The sequence below is a fragment of the Furipterus horrens genome, unplaced genomic scaffold (assembly GCF_987537825.1).
Source record: "Furipterus horrens unplaced genomic scaffold, mFurHor1.1.pri manual_scaffold_7, whole genome shotgun sequence".
In the NCBI taxonomy this organism is placed as follows: Eukaryota; Metazoa; Chordata; class Mammalia; order Chiroptera; family Furipteridae; genus Furipterus; species Furipterus horrens.
This window is the reverse complement of record NW_028327177.1, coordinates 97,353,950-97,381,519: the sequence shown is the minus strand read 5'-3', so window position 1 is coordinate 97,381,519 and position 27,570 is coordinate 97,353,950. Positions and strand designations below refer to the sequence as shown.

The window sequence follows — 27,570 nt, the reverse complement described above, 5'->3', positions numbered from 1 at the left end:
GAGGGGTGACTCTGTGGGTATATTTAACCTACTGTGTGTGTGTATGTGTGTGTGTAGTGGTGGTGGTGAGGGACGAGAGTGACATCCTAAAACTTCAAAGTGGCAGATAATTAAAATATGAAACAAACTTTTGGTCATTTGGCATTAGATGGTTAGTTTAAATCCACCATTGTTTTTGGGCAGTGGTATTCATTGTATCTATTACAACTAAGGTATGCTGATTTAAAAATAAAAAGGACTGTATGAGACTACACTAGAAAAAAAAATTTTTTTTTTGACCTTTAGTGGAATCTTCTCATTTTGATGTTTGGAATTTGCTTCTGAAACTCCAATTAGTGCTAAGGTTGTTTCCAGCTCTGACATATGGTGATTCTAATTGTTCAGGTAACAACAAATATGAACACTTGCTTCATTGGGAGGGAGCAGTTTGCTCATCAATGCTATGACTTTCTGGAATTTCCTTTCAACGAAGAGTTCCAAAAAGGCTTTTGAAACGTGAGCATGAGGGAGCATGTGAAAGGAGAAGTTTGTGTCCGCCCCTTTTGCTGAGCCTTTCTGAGTTAGAGAACAGCCCTCTCCATGGAGGAATTTGCAGTTGTTGCTTTTATAAAAAAATTCTATGTCCTTGGGCTGGAGTTACATTTCTGAGTGTCTCCTTTGTATTTTTAAAACTGAACTTCAGGTGCCCCAGGATGGTTGTCATGTCTCAGATCTTGGAAAATTAGGGTGCTTTACCTGTTCATCGCCTTCCCAAATCTGGAGGCCAGGCTCCAGTTGCTGCCACCCTTCAGAAAAAGTTGATTGAGGCCTTCTTTCTATGCAAATGACTTTGTAATTAGTTGATTCCTTGGCCTGGGTAAAAATCACAGTTTCTTTTCCCAGAAGTATATTTGGGGCTGACAGGGGGCCTTAGAGTGGTTCCTAACTATAGAAAGAAGTATGAGTCTAAGGGTTGCTCTACCACTCCTAGGTGGAGGGGTCACACTGAAAAGGGAGAATGTGGGTAACCGGCTAGAAGGTGGAGCAGAAACCCTCTTATAATTTGAGTATCTAGCCAGGCAGCTGCTTACATGCCCTCTGCCTTGGCTGTCTACTTTCTGTGCTCACGGATATGAGTTAAAATGAGGTAACTGTCTAGAAAGGTTTTGGAGAGAGCAGCCAAATGCAAGAGAGGAGTTGAGGGGTTTTCACGTATTTTCCCTTTTTAGAACAGATGTGTCTTCTCTAGAGGGAGTTACGGTGTCTCTCACATAGCTGGGATAGTGTGGATGTGTTTTCTCTTTAAATTTCTTCTTAGTCTGAGAATGAACGCTGTGTTGGTCCAGGAGGTAAGTAGGTAAAGAGCTTGTGCCTCAGTAGCATCACTGGGGTCAGAGGCAGTGTTTGCACTTGGCCAGAGAGATCTCCTCCTCTTTAGGCTGGCTTGACCTGACTCTAGTAGAGTCATTCATTTCATGTGGAGTGAGGTGGGAGGCATGGTGCAGTTTCTCTTTGTGCACAGTAATTTGTATATGGCAATTTATGTGCATGGAGAGACTTCCTGGATCATGCTGCTGACTCCCTCTTCTGCACAGCTAGACACATGTACAGGAATTAGGGGATGTGGCTGCCAAGGCTGGGAGGGACCTGCCTACAAATGGGACGGTTGGTAGAATAGATCCTTAAATAATATGTGATCTGTTTGTATGTTTGTTTTTTCAAATAACAGTTTTCTTTTAGTTCAGGGAGCAGGTTATAGAAATCCTCCCAAAGCCAGGCCCAGTCAGTTTGGGAAGAGTGAGAGCCTAGTTTGTTTTTGCACACAGGAGAGGTGGAGAGTATCCTGCATCTTGGGGGAATGAGGAGTTTGCCTTATTAGAGGGAATTTTTAGGATCTCACCCATCTGTTCTGCTTGGCTTGTAAAAATCATGGTAGGGAGATAGAATCCACCAATACCTGGAGACGGAAACTGGACCACTATGAAGAAAAAACAACTTAATGTTTGGCCTTCCTGAATAGTGTTAGTATTTATCAGATTTGCTGGTTTATCGTTTAGATATTGGGAAATTAAAAAGAAAGAATGGTGGTGGGGAGGAGGGAAGGGACAGTGTGTTTCTATGTAGAATAACACTGGGGCAAATGGCTTTTTAAATTTCAGTAGGAACTGCTAAAGAGAAAAATAAAAAAGGAGATTCTGAAATCTTAATATAGACTGTCTTAAAGTTGAGTCCCTAGACAAGAGATTTCATAATACTAGATAAGTTCAGAGAATAAATATGAATGAAAGCAAATTGGCTTTAAAAATAAACCCATCAACACCAGTAAGGGAATAATGTCATCCATGTTGTTACTTCCATGAGTGTTGAAGCTCTTCAAGAGGCTGAGGTTTTATGAAACTCAAGGTATCCCCAGAGAGGTAAGGGGTTTTTGTTTATTTCAGCGTTTTTGGATTTATCAGAAGGGTATCAGAATGAACAGAGAAGGGTCTATTCATATTCTCAAAGCTTTAGGACCTTGAGGTGTCCAGTTAAACCAGTGGCCTTGCCTTTTGTGGCTTAGTGTATGGGAGAAACACTGTTGGAAAATCAAACCCTGGAGTTGCGGAGTAGGTTAAGTTGGTGCTCACGAAACCTTACATTTGGAAAGGCTAAAAACCAAAAGAAGAAAAACAGTCATTTTGGCAGATGTCAAACTTTATGTTGCCAGCTTTGACAATGTCTCTTAATAACACCAGAATGTTTAAGCAAGTATCTATTGAAAGCTGATCCCAGTGATTCTTCTAGACAGACCCCTGAGATTTAGAATTGTGAAATTATACTTTGAAAGTATCTGATGCTGATTTCTGATGGCTTTTAACATGTTATTAAGTGAATACAGTCATAGCACATAAACTGAGCTCCAATCCAGCTCTAATCTGAAGCAGTGATAATCATTGATTAGTAAAGAAAGCAGAGGAGGGAATGGAAGCCTAGCTTGCTTATCACAGCATTTGAGGAATTGGAACAGGCCATGAGATAGTCACAGGTAGAATGGAGAATGTCCTGGTGATTTGGCCTACCCCAGTCCAGACAAAAGATTCAGACAGACCCAGCCAATAACAGCCCCTGAGAAAATGGCTCTAACACATGGAGGCAAGGATTTGTGGAAAAGATTTGTCTCGTGATGACTTCTCTTTGGGTTAGGAAAGAAACAGCCAGGAATTTTAGCTTTCTCAGGCCCTTGTTGACTTTAAAACTAAAAGAAGCAGAAACCTGGTTCACACAATGCCCTAATTGGATGTACTTGTAGGTTTTAATGTAAAACGAGCAGCAGAAGAATGAGTGTAACATGATCTTGTAACAGAAGAAAAGAACATGGAGAGGTCATTTGATAGAACCATCTACTGGGAGATGACCACTGAGATTACTTCTGCTGGAAACCTAGTTGTCACGAGTCAGTTGAAAAAGGATGTGTATATATAATTTTCATTTAAAAAGTGATTCAAAAGTGCTGTGATTGGGAGTGTGATGAGAGAGATGGTTATGTTTGTACACACACACACACACATGTATATATATATATACGTATATATGTGTATGCACCTTAACAAAATTTTTCAGACCATTTGACATATTTATATTATTGGCTATTTTTGCCAATTGTGTGGCCTTAGCTATTTACATCCCATTCCCTGAAGATGATTCTAATTCAACAAATCATAACTTGGTAAGTGTCCTTAGAGTTCCTACTTGTACTGACGTGTGGTTATTTGTCTGTGTACTTAAACTGGCAGCTGGCTTTCTGGGTGGTTAAAGTTTACAGCTATGCATGTGATGTTTCATGGAGCTTTGCAACAATGTTTTTGTTTTTTTAACCTGTATTCTCAAATTTATACTGAATAAAAGTGTTTAAAGTCATGAATCTTATATACATAGATGTAGAACTTTTTATGAAAGAGGTTTATAGCAGGTTTTAAAATAACCTTTCTCTCCATATAAGCTTTTGTTCACCTTTCTTTTCCTGATAATATTAGCTTTTTTTTTTTTTTTTTTTAAATCCAGTGTTACTTGGGAGTGGTGGGTACTTTGGTCAATTTTTCTGGTAAGTAGAGAATTATCATAGATTTTGTGTGTAACTATTAATTTTCAGAGAAGTAGAATACAACAACGCTAATAAACTGCATGGAGCACTATTTGGAGAAGCACACAGTACAGTACAGTATTGAAGTTCTTAACTCCTAGCCCTGTGAAATGCCCCGAGATAAAATGATGTCATGGTTAAATTAATTGGGAAACTGCCACATATCTTATTGCCTTCTTAAAGATTTATAGTGCACATTAGCTCAAGTAAAAACTCTAGGAAGGTCTGTAGTTAAAAAACAATTTCATTTGTTTAACTCAGCTAGTCCTTAAAAGTAACTAGTCATGGATTCTTTAACCATTTTTTTTGACAGAACACATCACAGAACCAGTGTTTCATGGACCTTCATTTGGGAAGGGTTGATATAGTTTTTCTCTTTCTTTTTAAAGCACTGATGAGCACTAGGGTGGGACTAGGAGCTTGTCCCACTCGACTGCCAACTGGCCGTATTTGGGGGCATTTCCTATACCCTTTCTGCATTGCCAGTCACCCCTTGTCAATTAAGGGGATTGGAAGAGAAGATCAGTAGGATTGTTTTCACCTCTGACATTCTGTAATCTTTCCTCAGTGATTCAGAAGCTGCTTCAGGATTTTTCTGGAGCTGCATCATCCTTGCTGGATCAATCCTTAATAATTGGAGGCCAGGCAGAAAGGCAGTGGAGGAGGGGCCAATGCTGGATAATAGGAAACTCTCCATTGTTTTACCTTTTCCTCGGTCAGTTAGATTCATGTGTTGGTTTCCTGTGGTGAAGCTGTATTTTAGCAGGGCTGGATGTTCTTAACTGGGTGTAGTAAAGGCAGAATAAGTGTGGGGAGTGCTCTTCTGGGTTCTGAAGGTACTGAAATTATGCTTTTGCGATGTTACCCCTCATGGTTTATGTACAGGATTTCATGTTACACTTAAAATATGTGCCATATTTCAGATGTAGAATGATGTCTATTCATCTTTGTGGTTTTCTGATCTGATTTCTAGATAATTAAAACATATGTGGATATTGCTACTGTAAATTAAGTTGTAAATGGGAGTTGGATACACATATAAACACTGTACATATTTATACTATGCTAAAGATGATTTGTGTAACTTTGGATATTTTAAATAGCTTTTGCTTTCATTGTAGATAGTGACATTAGATGATAATTTTAAAGAAAAAGCAGAAATAGTGAAAAGCCCCCATTTAGTGGAGATAGATCATCATTGTCTAGGCCACAGATGGTGTCAGACTTGTTACCAAATTTAACTACATGGACGGTGACCCAGTTTGTTGTTTTTTCTTTCTTTCTCTCTCTCTTTTTTTTTTTTTTTTTTTGTAGCTCAAGAGAACATGATTAAACAAACTTAGAAAATGAACACCTTTCAGAAAGGCACATTAATTCAGTCAGTAGAATAATTAATATAGCTGCATGTATAGCCAATTAACAGTCTGATTTTTCCCAGGGAAATTTGGTGCACTACTATAGGTGCTGTCAGACCATTTAGATTTCTCAGCTAACAAGGGAGGGAACAAAACATAGGAGATGGATAAATGTCTCCCTGGCAGCCTGTCCCCAATGATCCTTTCTTGACAATTCTTAAACACTGGACTTTCTTTGAAGGGGAGGGGACAGTGAGTTCCTTTGGCAGGCCTTCCTAAGAACCAACATGTATTCCCTTGACCTCTTAGGATTTGGAAACTCATAGCGTTCGAGTTTGTCTTGTGTTCACTTGGATGGTCACATGGTCAGATGACTTTGTTCTCTGCCTGACTCTTTAAATATTTCCTTTCCCACTGTGGGAAGGGAAGAGCTTTGTGGATTTCCCCTCTGACTTTTAGCAATGTCCCATGCCATGTTAGTCCTCCCGCCAGGGAGCGGGGTTTTTTTTTTAATACATTTGACCCAATTTGTACCAAAGTGATTGCTCTATTTTTGGGATTGGTTTAGAGGCAGCTGAACGAAGCTTATTTTTCATCTGTAGTAAATACCTTTCAGTTAATGTGAATGGCAAAACAAAGGGCAGAGATCGGTATGGGTTGCAAAGCTATACGCGTCAGGGAGCTTGTGGTTTTCTTTGCTTCATAGCTCTGTGGGAAATGTGTATGTCAAGCACTTAGAGTAAGATCCAGGGCTGGCTTTGTGGAAGGTGTTTCTGCCTTTTACAGGTTGTTTGTAGTGAAATGATTATTTTTGTTGGACAAGAAATGTGGCCATCTCCATAGGTACAAAGTGTGTTTGGTTTGGGTTGTGTGTAACTCAGCCAGCTCTGGGGATTTAGAGACTACCTTGGGGGTAGCAAGTTTTCCCAGGGTTAGATTTAAAAAAAATAAATAAACAATCTCAAGTTTCTATGCAGCTTAACATTTGTGGACTTGCAGGGAACTAGTGAGACTGACGCCATGGAAACGGCTCCACTCAGTTCCCACAGTAACATCCCTTTCAGTTCAGTTGGTAGCAGCAGTTCCTCAGTTCCACTTATTGAAAACATATATCATTTACTTAATTTTCTTCTTAGCCCTTTATGGAGTGTTGGGGTGGGGATGATTGCAATGTTGTGCTTCACTGTGTTGAAAAACACTTTATTTTACTCCCCAAACTTGAGTTTCTCATAAGCAAACTGATGTGGTTGAACAGTTTTCAGTCTTTGCAGCCTGTTCCCGATACTTCCCTCGCCCCCAGGCTACCACCCACTTCTCTGTAGTGCTGAAGGACCTCAAATGACAACTGTCCAAAACAGGGATGCTCATCTGCCACTCAGACCTTCATGAGGTCTGCTAATGACCGTACCCACAGAAGGCAAGGCCTACGGCCCTTTATCAGGCAAAGTGCCTGGCTTCCCCTAGGTGCTCAGTAAAGTCTGGGGAAATGCCACGAGATCCTTCACTAAGTCTTTGGCCCCCTTTCTGTCCCTTTTCTCATCTTGTTGAGGCCAGTTTGTTTGCTTTTAGCCTGTTGCCATTTTGCCTCAACAGCAGTCTTCCCGTCTTCGCCTTCCTTTCTGTACACACCATGGTAGATAAGTGACCCTGAGGCTTCCATGGCTACCCGCTGCCCATGGGGGGAAGGCCAGACTCCATGGACAGGTCTTCCTTGGTCTATCCGGCCTATTTTGGTTTATCCTACATTCCTCTCCTTCACAGCCCCACCTGTCGGGCCACCATAAGTTCCTACACCACTCCCCCAACTCCCCCGCCCCACACATACACTTGTCTACATGTTGGCTTTTCCTCTTCCGCTTTTTTCATCTGAAATGCCTCTTCAGCCCTACTGGTCTTTCTTCGTATGTCCCTGTCCCTATAGTTGCTCAGGAATCACCCAAATTGCTTCTCTTCCGTGAGGCCTTTTCTGACCCTGGTCTGAAATAATACTCTTATCCAAACCTCTCTCATGGCACTTTATATATAAAATACCCTATATTTTAGTTATTTATATGCACGTGTTACCTTTATCTCCAAAATGCAATTCATAGCGAATCATTTTCAGTCCCTAGCAGTGCCTGGTCTGGTGGTGTACAATGGATGTCCAGTCAGTGTGTGTTGTTGATGATGGCCAAGTGAGTGGCTCTCTCAGGAGAAGCACCTCCCCTGTTCTTTCCTCTGAGCCGTGTTCAGGGTTTTCTTGGGTGCGGGTCCATCTGTGGATTCCTTGGAGGTCCTTGGCTGGGGGTGGGTGGAACGTTAAAGCATATATTTCTGAAAAGCTTAGGGTCTTGTGACATCTTGTGTGCCTTCGGCTGGAGGAGCCCTCTGACTTTCTGTTGTCAGACCTGAGAAGTCTAGAACATTCTGTGCTCTGGCTCAGAGTAGCAGAGCTCAGGTGGGAGCATCTCTGGGAGGAGTGTTGGCAGTGGACAGTTGTCATTGGGAACAGGTGCTTCACCATGGCCAGGAACACCATGGGATGGTCTGCTTTGATTGCATTCTCTCCGTCATGGCTGAGAGCCCAGCATACAGTGTTTCCTGGACTTAAAAAGTGAGTTCATTGAATCTGCATGGTCGTATATTTTCAGCATGTTACAGTTTTTGCACATAGGGAGTGGTGTGAATTGTAATTCCAGAAACATGATTTAATCACTTGCTTCATTGCGCTTAACCTGTAAGGTGGGCATTAGTTCCGTACCTCATCTACACTGTGCCTTCGCTCTGTGGTCTTTGTTTGGGTGGCGTGCTCTCGTGTTTTGCATGCCTAGGTTCTGTCTGCTCTTCCAGGACAGCTCGTGCACTGCCTCTGCGGTTCAGCCTTCTCTGATCTCTGTCCTCTCCTGCCTCCCACCCCACCTGCCTGAGTTAAGTACTCACTTTCCCTCTGCACTCCCATAAGCATGGTAAACTCTCTTTATAGATGTTAGTCCGTTTCCACCTGATTTTATAACTGCTCTTGGAAATGGGTTGGTGTGCGGTGTTTCTGCACATGGACCTGACAGCCTGGCTCTTTGGCCAAATAGCTGGGTGACCTTGAATGAAGGTAGCATATGAGTTCCTAGAGGCTGAGGAAGGAGACTGATTCGTGTCTATTATGCTGTGAACTTAACTCTGTGCCTGATGCACAAGAGGCACATCAGGAAATGAGTGTGGAGTGAGTGAATATATAAACAAATGATGACCATGCAAGGGCTCCACAGTATGTCCTTGTAGATCAGAAGTTAATTTTCAACAATTGGCTAATGATTAATGTTTGCCAAAGAGACTGACTTTCGTTATCCAATATTAATAAGAATCCCAGGAAATACCTGCTAGAGTTTGCCTTTAATTTCAGGGTTGTATCTCTTGGCAAATTTAACTCTGTATCTGCAGTGGGAGAGAAGAAAGACAGTACTCAAGGCTTTTGGAATCTCTGAGCCATAAGCTGGTGTGTGTGTTCAGCGTTGTACACGGGCCATGAGTATCATATTTCATGTCAGGAGTGGGGGAGGGAGAGCAGCAAAATGACCGGAGTGGGTGGATTTGTGCAGTAGTGCTTTATCCAAAGCTGGTTCCTAGTCACGAAATGTGAGCCAGTTTATACGCTACTCAAATAATCACATCTCTTTTGTAGTCTCACCTAGTTTTGACAAAGAACAAGTTACCTAGCTTGATATTTAATCAAACAGACTTCAATTGAGTATTGACAGGTTTTCAAAACTCAAATCCAATCCTTATAGAATTCAGATTTGCTACTATTAACATTCCTTAAGAATAAGAATTCCAAGAGGATCCTCACTTGTGGTTTATTTGTTAAAAAGTATATCTCAGTTTTATACTCACACCTTATATACTAGAATTTCCCTGCTCAGATCCTTTAAAAATGAGACTGTCTTACAGTGAGGATATTTGGATATATTGCTATATTAGTGAGAACTTGTTGGATTATAAGTTTCAGAAATGCAACTCAAATTGGCTGTATATATGTGTGTGTGTATGTGTTTGTGTGTGCGTGTGTGTGTAATCCATTAAGTTAGGTAACTGAAAAATCCTAAGGCATAGAAGTCACATCACACTCAGCTGGAGAGGGGCTTGGAGAGGGCAGCAGGAACCCACTCCACACGCAGCCCTCCGTTTCAGCCACAGAGTCCTACTGGCCTCCAGTGAGTGCTCCTCACATGCCACCTGAAGTGGCATTCACTCAGCCCAATTGGTGGGGAAATGCATTCCTTCCTTTTTCTTTTTTTTAAAGTATATTTTATTGATTACGTTGTTACAGTAGTCCCAATTTCTTTCCACTTTGCTCTCCTCTGCCCAGTACTTCCCTTCCCCCGGCCATCCCACCCCTCTTAGTTCATGTTCATGGGTCGTGCATATAAGTTTTTCGGCTTCACCATTTTCCTATATTATTCTTAACTTCCCCCCGTCTATTTAGTGCCAACCAATTATGCTTCTTAATCCCTGCACCGTTTCCCCATTTCTCCCTCTTCCACCTCCCAGCTGATAATCCACCAAATGATCCTTATAGCTATGATTCTATTCCTATTCTGAATAGGTTTGCTTAGTTGGGTTTTGCTTCTATTTTTTAGATTCAGTTGTTGATAGTTGAGAGTTTGTTATCATTTTAGTGTTCATAGTGTTGATCTTCTTTTTCTTAAATAAGTCCCTTTAACATTTCATATAATAATGGCTTGGTGATGATGATTTCCTTTTGCTTTACCTTGTCTGGGGAGCACTTTGTCTGTCCTTCCATTCTAAATGATAGCTTTGCTGGATAGAGTAATCTTGGTTGTAGGTCCTTGCTTTTCATCACATTGAATACTTCTTGCCAGTCCCATCTTGCCTGCAAAGTTTCTTTTGAGAAATCAGCTGATAGTCTTATAGGCACCCCTTTGTAGGTAACTCTCTGCTTTTCTCTTGTTGCCTTTAAGATTCTCCCTTTATCTTGAACCTTTGGCATTTTAATTATGATGTGTCTTGGTGTGGTCCTCTTTGGGTCTAGCTTGTTTGGGACTCTCTGTGCTTCCTGGACTTGTATGTCTCTTTCCTTCACCAAATTTGGGAAGTTTTTCTTCATTCTTTCTTCACATAAGCTTTTAATTTCTTGCTCTTCCTCTTCTCCTTCTGGCACACCTATGATTTGGAAGTTGGCACGTTTAAAGTTGTCCCAGGGATTCCTAAGCCTCTCCTCATTTTTTCAATTCTTGTTTGCTCATTCTGTACTGGTTGACTGTTTTTTTCTTCCTTATATTCCAAATAATTGATTTGAACCCTGGTTTCCTTCCCTTCACCATTGGTTTTGTGTGAATTTTCCTTCATTTCACTTAGCATAGCCTTCACTTCTTTCCTTATGCATTTGCTGTACTCAAGCATATCTGTCAAACCCGAGAGCATCTTTATCACCAGTGTTTTGAATTCTGTGTCTATTAGGTTGGCTGTCTCCTCATCTGTTAGGTTGGCTATCTCCTCATTGCTTAGTTCTCCCACTGGAACCTTGATCCGTTCCCTCTTTTAGTCCATATTCCTCTGTCTCCTGATCTTGACAGGCTCCTGTGTTTGTTTGCCTCTGTGTCTTGGGTAGAGCTGATGCCCCTATTACGTTGTAAGGGGTGGAGCCTTAGGTATTTAGTACAGCGCGACCTGTTTTACCACGTTGTGGTGCTGTGTGTGGAGGAGGGGTCTGAGAGGGAACAATGCCGCTTGCTCAGCACTTGCCCTTTTCCAGGCACTTTCCCACTTTCATATGGGACTGGCGCCTCTCTAGCTGTTTCCCTGACCGTTTTTCCCAGAGTGGGTGGGTCTGCGGACGTTCTAGGACCGTGGGGGCCCTTTAAACAAGCGGACTTTGCTGAGAGACTGCCAGTTTCTTCCTCTGCCCCAACCCTGACTGGTTTGCACAGTGAGGCTTGATTTTCCCTGGCACTTGGATGGTGAGCTGCGCGGTCTGGTCAGGAGCTGGAAACGCTCCCCAGGTGTCCTTCCTCACTTTTTAAAATGTGTGACTGCGCTTTCCACTGGCCTGCTGCTGCTGCTGCTGCCACTGCTGCCGCCGCTGCCATCGCTGCTGCCACTGCCACCACACCACATCCTCTCTGCCCGGGCTCTGCCCCTCCTACCTGTCTGGGTGAGTTTTTCTTCATATCTTCGTTTGTTGGACTTCCATGCAGCTTGATTTTTCTGGAACTTACGGTTGTCTCTAGTTTTGAGGTAGTTGTATTCCTTCTTAGTTGTGGAGGGAGACCCAGGGCATCTGTCTAGGCCTCCATCTTGGCTGAAAATCTCTTCATTCCTTTCTTAACAGTAGCTCAAGTTCCCTATTTAAAAAAGGACTGTGAGAGAAATGAGAGACCCCTGTAGCAGATTTGTGGGTATTTTCCTTTTTTTTAAACTTTATTTTTATTGTTGACACTATTACAGATGTCCCCATTCCCTGCCATTGCCAACCTCCACCCAACCTCTGACCCCCCTTCCCTCTGGCCATCACCACACTGTTGTCTGTGCTTAGGAGTTACACATATATGTTCTTTGGCTAATCCCTTCCCCTTCTTTCATCCAGTACCTCCTCCCCTCTTCCTTCATGTAGCTGTTATTCTTTTCCATGTATCCATGCCTCTGTTTCTATTTTGTTCATCAGGTTACTTTGTTCATTAGTTTCCACATATAAGTGAGATCATATGGTATTTGTCTTTCTGTGATTGGCTTATTCCACTTAGCATAATAATCTCCAGGTCCATCCATGCTGTCACAAAAGGTAAGATTTCCTTCTTGTTTACGGCTAAGTAGTACTTCATTGTGTAAAGGTACCACAGATTTTTGATCCACTCATTTGCTGATGAGCACTTGGGCTGTTTCCAGCACTTGGCTATTGTAAATAGTGCTGCTATGAACATAGGGGTGCATATATTCTTCAGAATTGGTGTTTCAGTATTCTTAGGATATGTTCTCAGAATTGGGATCGCTGGGTCAAAAGGTAGTTCCATTTTTAATTTTTTGAGGAAACTCCATACTATTTTCCACAGTGGCTGTACTAGTCTGCATTCCCACCAGCAGTGCACTAGGGTTACCCTTTCTCCACATCCTCTCTAGCATTTGTTTGTTGATTTATTGATGATGGCCATTCTGACAGGTGTGAGATGATATCTCACTGTGGCTATAATTTGCATCTCTCTGATGGTTAATGACATTGAGTATTTTTTGATTATGTGTATTAGCTATCTGTATGTCCTCTTTGAAGACATGTCTGTTCAGGTTCTTTGCCTATTTTGTATTGGATTGTCTGTCTTCCTGGTGTTGAGTTGTATAAGTTCTTTATATATTTTGGAGGTTAACCCCTTATCAGATGTATCATTGACAAACTTGTTCTCCCATAATCGTAGCAGTGTTTTTGCTGATATAGCTCTTGTTTTGAACCATGAAATTATGCATGGTTGCCAAAAGGTCTACAAACTTCATTTCTAACTTTAAGTCTAGTTGATTGGGCCAATAAAGGAAGCGTGTCCTGTGGTCTTTCACATCCTGTCACTTTACTCTGAGAGCACGCCATACCTTGGTCAGAAAAATTTCCTGTTTGTACTGAAAGACTTGCATCCCCCTGATCAGCAAAAATGATCTCTCCTTTGTCTACTTAGAAAGTCCATGGTTGCTCTCCCTGGGACTATTCTCCCTCTCTGCCTTGTGGGTACTTTACTTTTTAATCCTTCCCACCAGTATTTGTCTCATTTTTTACTGTTTGTAGAATGTGAGAAGTACCTGATACAGAGGGGACCACTTGCCCAAGAGTAGAGACACTTTTGTCATTATATTAAATACTGGTGATGGTGTTTGGGGGGCACTCCAGCACAGACCCCAACAGCTCCTCACCAAAGAAAGTCCCTGAAGAAATTGAAGAGGCTCTGGAGTCCTGGGGAAGGCCGGTGCGGGGAGTTACTGCGTGTGGATGATGCTGCCAGGGGAGGGGTGTGGGAGGGTGTCCCGGCCCTGCGGAGTGTGGGTGGGGGGTTGGCAGGCCTTCCAGGAATAGATGTTAACATTCCTACTTCTGCCTCCTACCCTGCTCAGACTCCTGGGGCTCTCTGCCATCAGCAGCAAAGGGTGTGCCACTCAAGTTCTTTTCTGCCCATGTGATGGAAATAAGGAAAGTGACAGAAGGTGTCTTCCCTTTTTAAATGATGGGAGAGTAGTGTTCTCACAGCTGATTTCTTGCAGGGGATAAGGCTGGGCAAGCAAAGCTAACAGTGGGCAGTAGGGAGGAGGAAACTGAGAACAATGAAGATGGGGATGAAGGAGGAGTTGCCTGCGGTGGTCAGTTCTCTGCGTCTGTCTGTCTTTGTCTTTGTGTCTGTCTGTCTGTCTGTGTATGTAAGAGCTGGGGAAAAGTGTGGGGTGTGGGTGGGTGGATGTTAGGATGGTTGTGTTTGACACCAGCCTTGTAGAATGAAGCCTTTCTCTGGTGATTTTAACTAAACAGAGCCCCAGACACTGCTCAGACTGGGGAAAATGACTTTCTTCTCCAGAACCTGAAAGCAGTGATTTCTGCTAATTTTTTTCCTCCCTACTGTCTGAGTGGTAACTTTAGAAATCATAGGACATCTGTTGAAATTATTGAATGAGTGAATGAGAGGGTCAGGCTGGAGGGAATCAGCGGCTGGTCTGAGGGGGGGAAGGCAGGCTGCAGACGGCTTAGGGAGAACGCGAGTGGAGGGTGGCCCAGCCTGGGAAGGTGGGAAGGAGGTGTGCCTGGTCACCTGTGCCTGGGCACTCAGATGGGTGAGGGGCTCATCTCTTTCCTGCTTCATTCATCTTCTGAGGGGCTCACCCTACCTTTTTTTCCTGTGTCCGTGGGGAAGCCTAGCACTATGTAGACTCCCAAATATTTTTGTAGAGCTTTAAGCTTGTTTATAAGAAAGTTAGTCCAGGCACCATTATTCAACAAATATTTATCGAGACCTGCTCTGCAGAGCGCACCAGGCTCACGTGTCCCTGACTTGTAAGGGGTGCTGCTACAGCTCACTGTGCACAGCTGCCCTTTCATGAAAATGAAACCCACAACATGGGGTCATAGACAGCCTTCTTTGTTTTTCATTCCTAAAGTAAATCATCCCCCAAATTTACACAAGTAATACATGGATACATTCTGGTAAATAATGAAAACAATGCAGATAAAGTGACAGTTTCCATTTACCTACCTTGCTCATTCTAATCACAGTAATCACTTGAGTGTGATCCTTTCATAATTGCTTTTCACTGTGTATGTGTATATAATCTGTGCATTTTTAAGTAAGTACCTATGCAGTCTGGGTATTGTCAATTTTACACAAGTGGGAACATAATGCATGCATTATATAGCTTTCTTTTCCCCACTGAATGAGTGTTCCAGACCTTTCCACATCTGTAGGTAGAGATTGAATAACTTCTTAGTTGCTGTAGAATATTCCACGTGTGAGTGCACCATGGTTTAGTTCTTCTCTTTCTGATGAACATTTAGGTTAGTTCCTAAGGTTTTTCTATTTCAAACAATGCTTCATTGAATATCCTGGCATGTGCTTCTCTGTGAATTTAAGTTAACATTTTTCTGGGATAAATATGTAGAAGTAAACTATCTGGGTGGAAGGATAGTGCATTTTTAATTTCCACACACATTGCTCAGCACTAAGCCTGGATTAGTTTAAGCTCCCACTTGCACATCTTCTTAAGGTTATGTTCATCCAGGTCTAATGAGTGGCCTCATTTGTTCCTTCTCTTAGGCTATGGGAAAGGAAATCCTGAGGCTAAGGGACAGCCTCTCTCTTGGGTGTTTGGTAGGTATCCAGAGCATCTGGTCAGAGCAGAAGGTTCATGAACCCCTAACACTAGATTTGTAATCTCTCTTGAGCCACAGACCTAGATGAGAGGAACCAAAGCTTCTTGTTCTTTGCCTGACCTTGGATGCTACTCACTATGGTACTGTCCTTTGTTTGCTCATTGTTTGTTTATTTCTTCACCCGAGGACTTTATTTCATTGCTTTTTAGAGAGAGAGGAAGGGAGACAGAGAGAGAGAGAAAATTTTTATGAGAGACATCAATTGGTTGCCTTCTTATAGGCCCCAGCTGAGAAATCAAACCCACAACCTGGGTATGTGCCCTGACTGGGAATTGAACCCTCGACCTTTTGGAATATGGGACAGTGCTCCAACCAAATGAGCCACACCTGCTAGGATGGTACTATGATTCTTTGAAAGTGAAACATTTATTCTTGGTAGCTAATAGGTAAATGAATTCCTATTACAAAAAAACTGAGTCAGTTTTGGAATGTTTGGTTGCTACAGTTTAGTTCTGAGATGAGTACTGCCCTTATGTTCCTTTTAATTGGGGAAAAATATCATCTAATCTGGTATGTTTTTGTGGTCCCATGTTCTTTGATTATGAATTATTTTATATTTACACACAGTAAAATCTCGCTGTTATTGTGGCAATTTTAGAGGGTTTATGGCCCTCCTACTTCCAAAAGCTCTAAGGCAGCTTAGAAAATGGAAGAGGTTGAATGAAGGCGCACTTGGGAATAAAACAAAGTAGACTTGCCCACGTGCTCCAGGTGAACAAATGTTAACACCTGGGCACCAAATTGGCGTTAGGGTTTCCAGCAGTGGCCGCAGAAGGAAGCGCATCCTCACTTACATGGTTTTTATCCTCTCAACAATGGGAAGCAGCCACATGCATTCAAGGAAGCACTTCCAGGAACCAAGTCCCAGGAGGAACCAACAGCATGGGTCCATGTACCAGGTCCATTGTCTGGCCATGGTGAGCTGTGCTTTTGTTAAAGTCAGAAATGCCTGCCAGCAGAGGGTCTCTGGATTCACAGCATCCACAGGGTTGGGGCAGAGCATTACACTGCCCTGTAATGAAGACACTTCTCTACTCTGTAAGAGCTTTGCTTTTTGAATGTATAAGTTAGCATAGGACTAAAGCTGGCAAGATTCAGAGAGTAGGTTAACACCGCTATCATTTAATCATACATAAATAAGGTACTTGTTTTGCATGTTTATTCTGTGTAAAATATAGCCCATTAAACACATTTGCTTACTGTCCTAACTTGGTTTAAGTAAGAATACAAAATGGTAGTTTGAATTACTACAGACAGACCTCTCCCCAAAACCCCCACTTTTTTGAAGATATGTGGTTATATTATTTTACTCTACTGCTCTAATGTAAGCTAGGGGAGGGACCAGTATTTTATTTTAAATAATTTATTTGTTTGTTTATTTATTTTTAGAGAGAGGGGAAAGGAGAAAGAGAGGGAGAGAAACATCACTGTGTGGTTGCCTCTCACTCGAGCCCCCAATTGGGGACCTGATGTGCAATCTAGTCATGTGTCCTGACTGGGAATCGAACCAGTGACACTTGGCTCGCAGGCTGACACTCAGGGACCAGTATTTTTTTAATCTTTTTTTTTTTATTGTTCTTTTACAGTTGTCCCAATTTTCCCCCTATTGCTCTCCCTTGCCGCACCTCCTGCTCCCACAGTCAATCTGCACCTTGTTGTCCATGTCCATGGGTACTTTATACACATTCCTTGACTATATATCCTTCCCGTTCTTTCCTTCCTTTCTCCCCTCCCCCTCCCCTCTGGGGGAAGTAACCAATACAGTATTCTCTCACTTATCTCGGGTATTACGTTCTAGACCCCTCCTCCCCCCCATCCCTGCAATAGGTGGAAATCCATGAAGTAGGAATCTTACATTTATTTTAGTATTTATATATATTTTAAGGCTTTATAAACCCTTCCCATATGCTTATAAACCATTCCCAGTTCCTTATTAACCTTTCCCACTCCCTTATTAACCTTTTCCACACTTTTATAAATGCTACTTATGTTCTTAAACATATTCTACACTCTTAAACCTATTGTAACTTTAACAACATATGTATACAGTACTGCAAAATCCCACGATATAGCGAAAAATCTGTGATAAATAATTAAATATAATATTTTAAAAAATCCCATGATACAGTGAGGCCATGATAAGTGAACCATGATATAGAGGGACTACTGTATTTTTAAAAGAAGATGTCCTTGAATGTTCTTCAATAAATAGATAACAATGTGGTATAATGAAACACTTTATATTTAAATGACTGCTTTTAAGTTGTACAGAAACAGCTTGAATGGATAAATGGGTAAAATGCTGCCCTTTTATACCAGTAATTGGCCCCATGGTCTTTTTTTAATGATAATACAAAAGTGAACTTGTCTTCGGGCTTTCACAAATTCTGAATTACTGAATGAAATATAAATTAATGGTAACTCTATTGAAAACTCTTTCAGAATTATTATTTGATGGGAGTGAAACTAAAACACCTAAAGTTCTAACTTAGAAGGTGGGGAAGTGGCGACCCCCAGCATGAATTTGGTGAAAGGTTGGCGTTTAATAAATCTTTTTCTAGAAAGCCATGTGGGGTCAAGGTGGAGGAATCTTTGTTATATGTATTTTAGATTGGCCAACTGAATGAACTAATCAACACTATAGCCAGCTGGGGAAGATAGTGGGCTAGGGGGCTAGTCCTGATTTACCTGGAACGGTGCTGCATGTGACTTACAGACCCCACGGTGGAGTTGAGATTGGAATGGCTTTCAGAGACCTTCAGGTGGGTGTGTTCCTTTTTCCAGATCCAGCAGGCGACTTGCCCAGGGTCACACAGTGAAAGAAGAGCTAAGTGGGAACTTAGGCTTCTGTCTTCCAGTCTGTTTTCTCCCCACTACAGTTACAGCTGTGAATCTGGCAGAAGCCAGGCTCTGCTCATGTGGCCAGGGCAGGGTCTAAGAATGCCTGGGGCAGTTGTGGCATTTAGAAAATGACCAAATGTCTCTTCAAAGCAAGATGGGCACTCAATCAGCTTTTAATTGTCCTGGATTTTTTTTTCCATTATCTTCCAAAGATAGTTTTGATCACTCCCCCCCTCCCATTTAACTTCATAAATTATCTTACTTCCTTTTCTATACCAGCATGCAGAAATTCTTTGGCCACAGATGGCCTCATTTTATGGAAGGAGTCAGAGTACTGGCCAGTGGGTGACGAGGTAGGGCAAGAGAGAGTCAGCAGAGCTGGTGGACAAAGGCAGCAGGTCTCTCTCCTCAGTTATCTTGTTTTAGTGTGGCGGGCATCCCCTGTCTTATTGACCATAACTGGAGGCAGAGATAATTGCCTTTGTTACTAGCTCATGACTGACATCTGCTGAGCTATGTGGGCTTTGTATATATATAATCTTTAATTCTCATTTAATGCTTACAGTAAACTCCCAAAGAAGAAATGACTAATGAGCTCCTTTTACAGGTGAGGAAATGGGGCTGGGAGTGACTGAATTGCTTGCACTAGGCGAGGACTAGTAATTGGTAGGGCCAGATTTCACAGCTGGGCTTTGTGATTTAAGAGCTCCCACTTCACCATGAGGCCATGAAGGGAAGTCAAGGCTCATCTAAACACTGAGCAGAGGAAGGCAAGGTCATGGGGCAGAGCTGGGCAGAGCCAAGCCGAACCAGTGGAGAGAACCGCAGAGCAGTCAGCAGAACCTTAGGTGGGTCTCTCTGGAGGGGCTTCACATTTGTTCCATTCCTGATTTTGGTTAGACATTGGAACTTGGGTTTGGGGACTGGCCTGCAAGCTTTCTACACCTCCTCATTTCCCCAGCCAGAGGCATTTCCAGGCTCCCAGTGGGGGTTGTGGCTGGAGAGAATTTGTGGAGGTTTTTAACCACCTCGTGGCCCCCTGGGGAAGCTTCTGAAGTGCCTTCTGAATCATCCAGTTAAAATGGGAATGGATAGCCCTGGCTGCTGTGGCTCAGTGGATTGAGCGTTGGCCTGCGAGCCAAGTGTCGCTAGTTCAATTCCCAGTCAGGGCACATGACTAGGTTGCACGTCAGGTCCCCAGTTGGGGGCGCAAGTGAGAGGCAACCACACAGTGATGTTTCTCTCCCTCTCTTTCTCCTTTCCCCCTCTCTAAAAATAAATAAATAAATAAACAAACAAATTAATTAATAAAAAAAATGGGAATGGGTAGAGAAGTTTAAATTTGGGCATTGAATAGATTTTACGGCACTTTAATTTCTTGAAAAGTGTTGCTTTCTGAAGGGACCATGCAGGAGCTCTTGCAGTGTGGGTCAGAGGTTGGTGTTGCACGCTGGTCAGTTGTAGGAGTAAGTGGTCAGGGTTATGGGCTCAGCCCTCAACTTTGCCATTAGCTGCCTGTGACCGGGCAAGCAGCTTTCCTTGCTCAGTCTGGTCCTTTTCTGTAGAAGAGGAAATAAAGCAGCTACTGGGGTTGGCCCAGGCTGTGGCTCCTAGAAACCATGGAGCGAGCAGTGTGGGCTCTTACTGTCACCAGGAGCCAGGGTGCTGTGTCCTTGAGTCTCAGCACAGTCCAATGAGGTAGGGATTGTGATCCTCACCATTTCAGATGGAGAAATGGGGGCTCAGAAGTTTGGCTGGCTTGCTCCCAACCCAGTGAGGGGTGGCAGCATGAGGCTGGGAACCCTCCGGCCACACCAGGAAGACGTCCTAGATGACGTGCTGGGTTAGAGGTTTGTTTTCCAAAGCCATTCTATGGAAGATGGTTTCACCAGACTATCCCATTCCATCTGTTCTGCAGACTAGCCTCAGATGGCAGTCATTTTGGAGGGTGTTGGTGGACCTGGTGGCCAAGTGACTGAATGTTATCCTGCTGGTCTTAGGAGGACCTGGGCCATACCCCATCTTCACTTAGCAGTAAAGGGTTGTTTGTTTCCCTTGGAGCACTCAGGAGAGATGGGGCTGGTTTGGCTAGGAACTGATTCTGTCACAGCTGGGAAGACGGAAGCCTGTTTCTACCCCCTGAGTTATCTTTGAGGCAGGGAGGAAGAATCCAGGGCTCTACAGCCCCTTCCCATGGGAGGTGTCTCTACAGACTTCTTTCTTAGCTACCAGAGACTCCACCTGACCATCTGTGTCTTGTCCCTGCTCAGCCCAGTTGGGAGACCTGGATCACCTCTTGATTTAAATGTTACTCAGTAGAGGAAAGGAAACAAGTACTAAGCAGCAAAGGAGGTGTCAGGGGAGTTCTGGCCTGATGGCTGTGCTCTCAGAAAGGGAGATTGGGCGATTCTTAGATGTGAAACAGTGGCAGTCATCACTAGCCCCTGGTGGTACTCCCACCCCCGTGAGCCTCACTCACATTTTATAGAGGAGGCAGCTGAGCTCTGGGCTGTTAAAACTTACCTAAGATCAGATAGCCAGGAAGTAGCCAAGGTGGCATGCAGACCTCTTGGGTCCTTCCTGCCACACTGTGTACCTGGGCCTCACGTCGTTCAGGTGGGAGACAGGCTCACAGGTGGAATGTGCCTTGCCAGAGCTAAACTCACTAGAACCCAGTCACCATTGGTTCTTCTCTGCCATATGGTTTCAACCTCATTTTCCTCATCTGTGAGGAGGGAGTGATGATGGTCACACTTGCCTCACATTGCTGAGAGGATCCCTAGTGATTCTGTAAGGGGACCCCTTTGTGAAACCCCACTGATGTACCCTTAATTTTCTTACACATTGTCTTACTTTTTCAGGCTTTTAGGACCTGCCCTAATCTGACTCCCCCCTTTTCAGTCTGTATTATTCTGTCTATAGGAGAGACTTTGGAGGAAATAGACCTGGATTTGGAGTCCAGATTTGCTGCTAGCTACCTCTGTGACCTTAACCCCCTTGGCCTTAGTTTCCTCATCTGTAAAATGGGGAAAATAATACTGGTCTCAGCAGTAGCATGGAATCCTTGTGAGGAGTCAATACAATAGTGTGTGAGTGAGACCAAAAGACATGACTTAATTGGTCAGGAATGGTCACAGAGAGTCTCTTACCTCCCGTGAAGATCAGGGTTCAGCAGCCTGTGAGTGTTGGGGGAAACCTCCTCCTGAATCCCCCCTTGGGGTGCTGTAGGGTTGGTTAAATCACACACAGGCCAGCCCTGTTAAATCCCTGTGTTCTCTCTCTGATGCATGTTGCCTTTCTTGGCCCAATGATTTTTCCCTTTTCCTTATTGTGGCCCAGTCCGTGTGGGTGGGAAGAGAAGCATTTCCTACCCCTTTTCTTCAGCAGAGGCCTTGTTAACTGCTGCCAGCTCAGGGTTTGCTGGCAGCAGAAAGGGCTGTGTGGGAGCCTGGTTGGGTCACCCAGTAAGTGGTGCTGAAGCGGGGAGGCTGCCAGCTGAGATGCTGAGGTCAGCATTCCTGGCAGCAGGGAGCCCTGTGTTCATATTCCTCAGAAAGACCGAGTACAATTTGGGAGCTTCTGGGCTTGCTATTCATGGCCACACTGAGGTTTCAGATAGAAGCATGTTCTCTGTGCGGTGAACTAGTAGGGCCTGTGGCCTGAGTCTTACACCCTTGATTTCAGGCACCAGGCTGAAATATTATTCCTGTTTTCTTGTCTGGTCTTCATAGTAAGTCATGTTGTAATGACTAGAACCCCTGTTTTGCTGGTGAGGTGAATAAAGCTCAGAGGTGTTAACTGAGCGATTCTTGGCTGTGGTAGTAACCTGTAGCATTGTGAGTGGGGCCTGTGGTCATTCTTCTCCACTGCTGCAGCCCCATGCTCACTGTGTGCTGCATGCACAAGGCAGGGCGTAGAAGGAATGCAGACATGGTGACAAGGGACCAGGCCTCAAGTTCCTGCTCAGTAACCACACCTCTGTAACCCTACTTTCTTCATTGGTCACAAAGCAGGGAATGAAATGTCAAATGGGATATATGTGAAAGTATTTTACATCCAGGAAAGCAGTCTACTCATGTGTCTGCTAGAGTGACTTCTAAGGACTCAGGCCTCACCTTTCCCTCTGACCCCTTTAGAGAGCAGCTCAAGGCTGAAGCCCAAATGCACTCCTGTCTTTCCATGATGCCAGTGCCGCATACATCCCACACACAGAAGAAAAGTCACGCCATCCGTGCACCACGGTGACTAGGCTTGGGGTGTTGGGGAGAGGCCGAGGTGCGGTAGAGAAGGATGAAAAGGCCAGTCAGATTTAAAGCTTGAGCTGGCCTCACCTCCCTCCTGACATTCAAAGATCAGCCATTATTTGAAGTCCTGACTGTTCCTTGAGTTCCTTGAGACTTGTGGAATTCACCATGCTCGTGAAGTGGAAAGGACAAATGATTTTGCCTAGTAGGGCAAAGGTTGTGACACAGCCAGCCCTGGAGGCAAGTAAATGCCACTTCCTGGTTTTACTGGTGAGGGAACACAGTTAACATCATATCTTCACTCTGTTCCTAAATCTGTCTTCTTTTTGCGTGTGATGAAAAAACTGAAGTAGTAATGAATGTAGTCCCAGCCTGAAGCTGGGGAGCCATTGGAGGCTGGAGGCTCTGATTCTGTCCTGTGCACAGTGGTGTGCATGTGGTGTCCTAAAGCTGGGTGGTGAAATAAGCTGTTGTGTTCTTTGGAACTTCACAGACTAGCCCCCTGCGGTGGAAGCAGCCCTGCCATCTGAACCACAGACTTGTCTGTGTTTGATTTTATGCTAGCTTCTTATTTCTAACAGGACTGAACTTCCTATGGGCTGGGACCCAGTTTTCCCCATTTTAAGTCCTCAACTGCTCCTGGCACCAGGTGTTAGGTAAATGATTGACCATGTGATGAAGCACAACTGTGTCTACATCAGGCACCCTGAGGTTGCTTTAATTGCTTTGCCTATTTGCTTAATATGAGCCTAATGGTCTCTCTTTCCAGCCCAGGAGCAGAGGAGGGGGTGGGGCTCCCTTCGGGATATGCTGTGATTGCTTAATGAAAACATTAGAACTTACACAACTGAAACATAATGCCCCCTTCATAGTAGTTGTGGCGGCTGCACCCTCATCCCAGTGATGTTGGAACACTTGTCTTCAGAATTGCTTTCAGAGCCAGTTTCTACTTTTCATTTTGCTTTGTTTCTGGCTAAAATGGGGTGATCCAGGTTGATCACTGACCTTATTCACCATCTTTCCTTGAAGAAACTCGAGTATTTGTAAAAAAATCAAATATACTTTCAAAGAACCAAGTTTTCTTATTTTTTGAGGATCTTTGAGAGGAGGGTGTCATGAGCTCTGAAGAAGGTCTTACATGCGCATATTAGAAATGTTCTGAGGAACAGCAGTATTACCAGAGTTATGTGTCCGGATTCCCAAGCTTACTAGTTTGAAGGGAACAACATTTATTTATATGATTCTGGTGTGTTTATGAAACAAAACAGCCTAGCTACTTTGCAGTCACACTTCTATAAGTCTGTGGTCTTATCTGGTCTGAAACTCTTCTTGTGCCAAGAATCCTTCCATCCAGACTTTTATTTCTCTTTAGCCACTTGGTTCCAGGAGAACGGTTAAGTAAGATGTTTTACTTCCAACCATCGCCTGGTTTTTAAAGGCATTCATCCTCCTCAGTGAGGCAGATCTTCATGTTACTTACTCTGGAGTCAGAGAACTCAATTGCGGGTTCTGGGGAGTGATGATACATGCCTGACCCTTGCCAGGGCTTGGGGGTCCTGGAAACAGATGTAATTGTGTTGTTCACGGCTGTTGTTCAGCAATTTACAAGAGTAGACAGAATTACTTCAGTTTCCAGTAGGTCTCCTTGGGCTTGACTTGTAAGAACATGTAAGTTTCTTGCCTTTAAAAAAAGTTCACTTTTAATCCCAGTTAAATTAGACATTTTAATCTTAGCTACAGCAACAAGAACTCCACCCTTGCTATGTGTGAAGACTGCTTTAAAAATAGTCCCCTTGTTTATAAGTGAAGCATCTTTGACGTAAGTCAATGTTCTGTAGCTAGGCTCAGATGATCACCACTGGCACCTGGCATTGGGACCTGGGGACAATAAATAATAGTATTAATTGGTTTCCACTTACTGGGTGGTAAGAAGACATATACATTCTACATTCTTTTTAAAAAGTAGCCTTTTGAGGTATAATTTACATACCATACAACCCGTCGTCGTCGGCAGCCGTCCGTCTCGAGAGACGATGGTGTAGCTTCTTCTTAAGAGTCTATCTGCATCGCGGAGAATGGCTGTGCAGTCCGACTCGGGAGTGACACGGTATCTGTCTCCTCCCGTGTTGAATCGACATCTTGCGATGATGCTGGAGTGTCCTCTCCAGTGAAGCTGAAGCTACAGAGCCTGGGCGAGGTGATATGGAGGGTCTGCTGTTGCCCATGCAGCAGACCCCCCCTCTCTTCGCAGCTGAAGGGTCCAAGGGAAAGACGGAGTCAATACAGCTTGGCTTCAGGTGCGCCGCAGGAGTTGCCGGTGATGACTACAACCTCAAACTGCCTTAGGGACTCCGGCTCCGGATTTTCTGTCGGGGTTTACTCCCCTAGCCTTTCCCCTGAAGAGGTATGCCGCAAGGCAGCGGAGGTTTTTTGGAGGCAGAGTTTTCCTTCTCTGATGTGCCCTGACTGGAAGATCGAACCAGCGACACTTAGCTCGCAGGCCGACGCTCAATCCACTGAGCCAAACCAGCCAGGGGTACCATACAACCCACCACTTTAAATTATACAATTCACTGTTTTTAAAAAATTTTATTGTTTTCAGAGTTGTATAGCCATCGTCACAATCAATTTGAGAACTTTTTATCATTCTGAAAAGAAACTTCATATCCATTAGCCATACTTCCTATTTCCCTGCAACCTCCTTTGCACTTCCTCAGCTTAAGGCAACCTCTAATTTACTTTCTGCTTCCATGGATTTTTCTATTATATAAGTTAAATTATGCAATATGTGACCTATCATGCCTAGCTTCTTTCACTTAGCAAGATGTTATCAGAATTCATCCATGTTGTAGCATGTATCAACACTTCATTTCTTTTTTTATAGCTCAATAATATATGGATATGCCACATTTTATTTTCCCTTTGGTCAATTGATGGTCATTTGGGTTTCTATTTTTTGGCTATTATGAATAATGCTGCTGTAAACATTTATGTACAAGATTTTGTGTGAACTTATATTTTTAATTCTCTTGGATGGTATACACCTAAGAGTGGAATTTGCTGGGTCATATGGCAACTTTAAGATCTTGAGGAACTCCCAAACTGTTTTCCAAAGCAGCTATACTATTTTTGCATTCCGACTTGCAATGTACAAAATTTCCAGTTTCTCCATATCTTTGCAAACACCTGTTGTTGTCTGTCTTTTTGGTTGTAGCCATCCTAGTGGGTGTGAAGTAGTATCTTACTGTAGATTTGCATTTCCTTGATGACTAGTGATATTAATATCTTTCCATGTGCTTATTAGCCATATATATATACTTTGGAGAAATGTCTATTCATAACCTTTGCCCATTTAAAAATTGGGTTATTGTATTGAGAATACTTGTTTTTGTTCTTATTATATTTGATCTAGAATATATAACAATTCCAAATAATTATAAAATATCAAAATTCAGATAACAGAGGTCATGCTGTTGTCTAAATTTGAGAAGACTTTAAGCAAATCTCTCTCCCATTTGGGAGAAAGAACTCATTTTAACAATCTCTGTTTGTATGTGTGTGTGTGTATTTTAATCTGAAAAAGGAATTTCTACTTGTTTTATTTTAAAATTTATTTACTTATTTTCCCTTATTAATAAAAGTATATTTTATCGATTATGTTGTTACAGTAGTCCCAATTTTTTTCCCCTTTGCTCCCTCCGCCCAGTACCCCCCTGACCTTAAGCAATCCCACACCCCCTTAGTTCATGTCTGTGAGTCATGCACATAAGTTCTTTGGCTTCACCCTTTCCTATATTATTCTTAACTTCCCCCTGTTTATTTTGTGCCAACCAGTTATGCTTCTTAATCCCTATACCATTTCCCCATTTCTCCCTCTTCCAACTCCCAGCTGATAACCCTCCAAATGATTCCCATACCTATGATTCTGTTCTATTCTGGTTTTCTTAGTTGGATTTAGTTTTTTATTTTTTAGATTCAGCTGTTGATAATTGTGAGTTTGTTGTCATTTTAATGTTCATAATTTTGATCTTCTTTTTCTTAAGTCCCTTAGACATTTCATATAATAATGGCTTGGTGATGATGATTTCCTTTTGCTTTACCTTGTCTGGGAAGCACTTCATCTGCCTTTCCATTCTAAATGATAGCTTTGCTGGATAGAGTAATCTTGGTTGTAAGTCCTTCCTTTTCATCACATTGAATACTTCTTGCCAGTCCCTTCTTGTCTGCAAAGTTTCTTTTGAGAAATTAGCTGATAGTTTTACAGGCACCCCTTGGTAGGTAACTCTTTGCTTTTCTCTTGCCGCTCTTAAGAGTTTCTCTTTATTTTGAACCTTTGGCATTTTAATTATGATGTGTCTTGCTGTGGTCCTCTTTAGGTCTAGCTTGTTTGGGACTCTCTGTGCTTCCTGAACTTGTATGTCTCTTTCCTTCACCAAATTTGGGAAGTTTTCCTTCATTATTTTCTCACATAAACTTTCAATTTCTTGCTTTTCCTCTCTTTCTGGCACCTCTGTGATTCAGATGTTGGCACGTTTAAAGTTGTCCCAGAGGTTCTTAAGCCTCTCCTCATTATTTTTAATTCTTGTTTGCTCATTCTTTACTGGTTGACTGTTTTTTTTTTTCTTCCTTATATTCCAAATCATTGATTTGAACCCCAGTTTCCTTCCCTTCACCATTGGTTTTGTGTGGATTTTCCTTCTTTTCATTTAGCACAGCCTTTACTTCTTCCCTTATGCATTTGCTGTACTTAAGCATATCTGTCGAGTCTGTGAGCATCTTTATCACCAGCATTTGGAACTCTGTGTCTGTTAGGTTGGCTATCTCCTCATCGCTTAGTTCTCCCACTGAAACCTTGATCCGTTCCCTCTTTTGGGACATACGTCTCTGTCTCCTCATCTTGACAGGCTCCTGTGTTTGTTTGCCTCTGTGTCTTAGGTAGAGCTGTCACACTTGTTACTTTGTAAGGGCTGGGACCTTGAAGTATTAGTCAGTACAGGGCTACTTGTTTCAGCACATTGTGGTGCTGTATGTGGGGGAGGGATCTGAGAGGGAACAATGCCATTTGCTCAGCACTTGCCCCCTTTTCAGGTATTTCTCCCACTTCCATATGGGACTGGTGTTTTTCTAGCTGTTGCTCTGGGCATTGTTCCC

The 27,570-nt window shown here is 43.0% G+C and overlaps 1 protein-coding gene across 6 annotated transcripts in view; it reads left to right on the top strand.

Annotated features, from left to right (window-relative positions):
- CACNA1D (calcium voltage-gated channel subunit alpha1 D) overlaps window positions 1-27,570 on the top strand; it is a 334,585-nt gene that overhangs the window by 2,624 nt on the left and 304,391 nt on the right. For all 6 annotated transcript variants that reach the window (XM_090284014.1, XM_090284017.1, XM_090284013.1 and 3 more), the window contains exon 3: window positions 3,580-3,685. In XM_090284014.1, coding sequence (XP_090140140.1) covers window positions 3,580-3,685 — 106 coding nt within the window. The remainder of the gene's footprint in view (window positions 1-3,579; window positions 3,686-27,570) is intronic.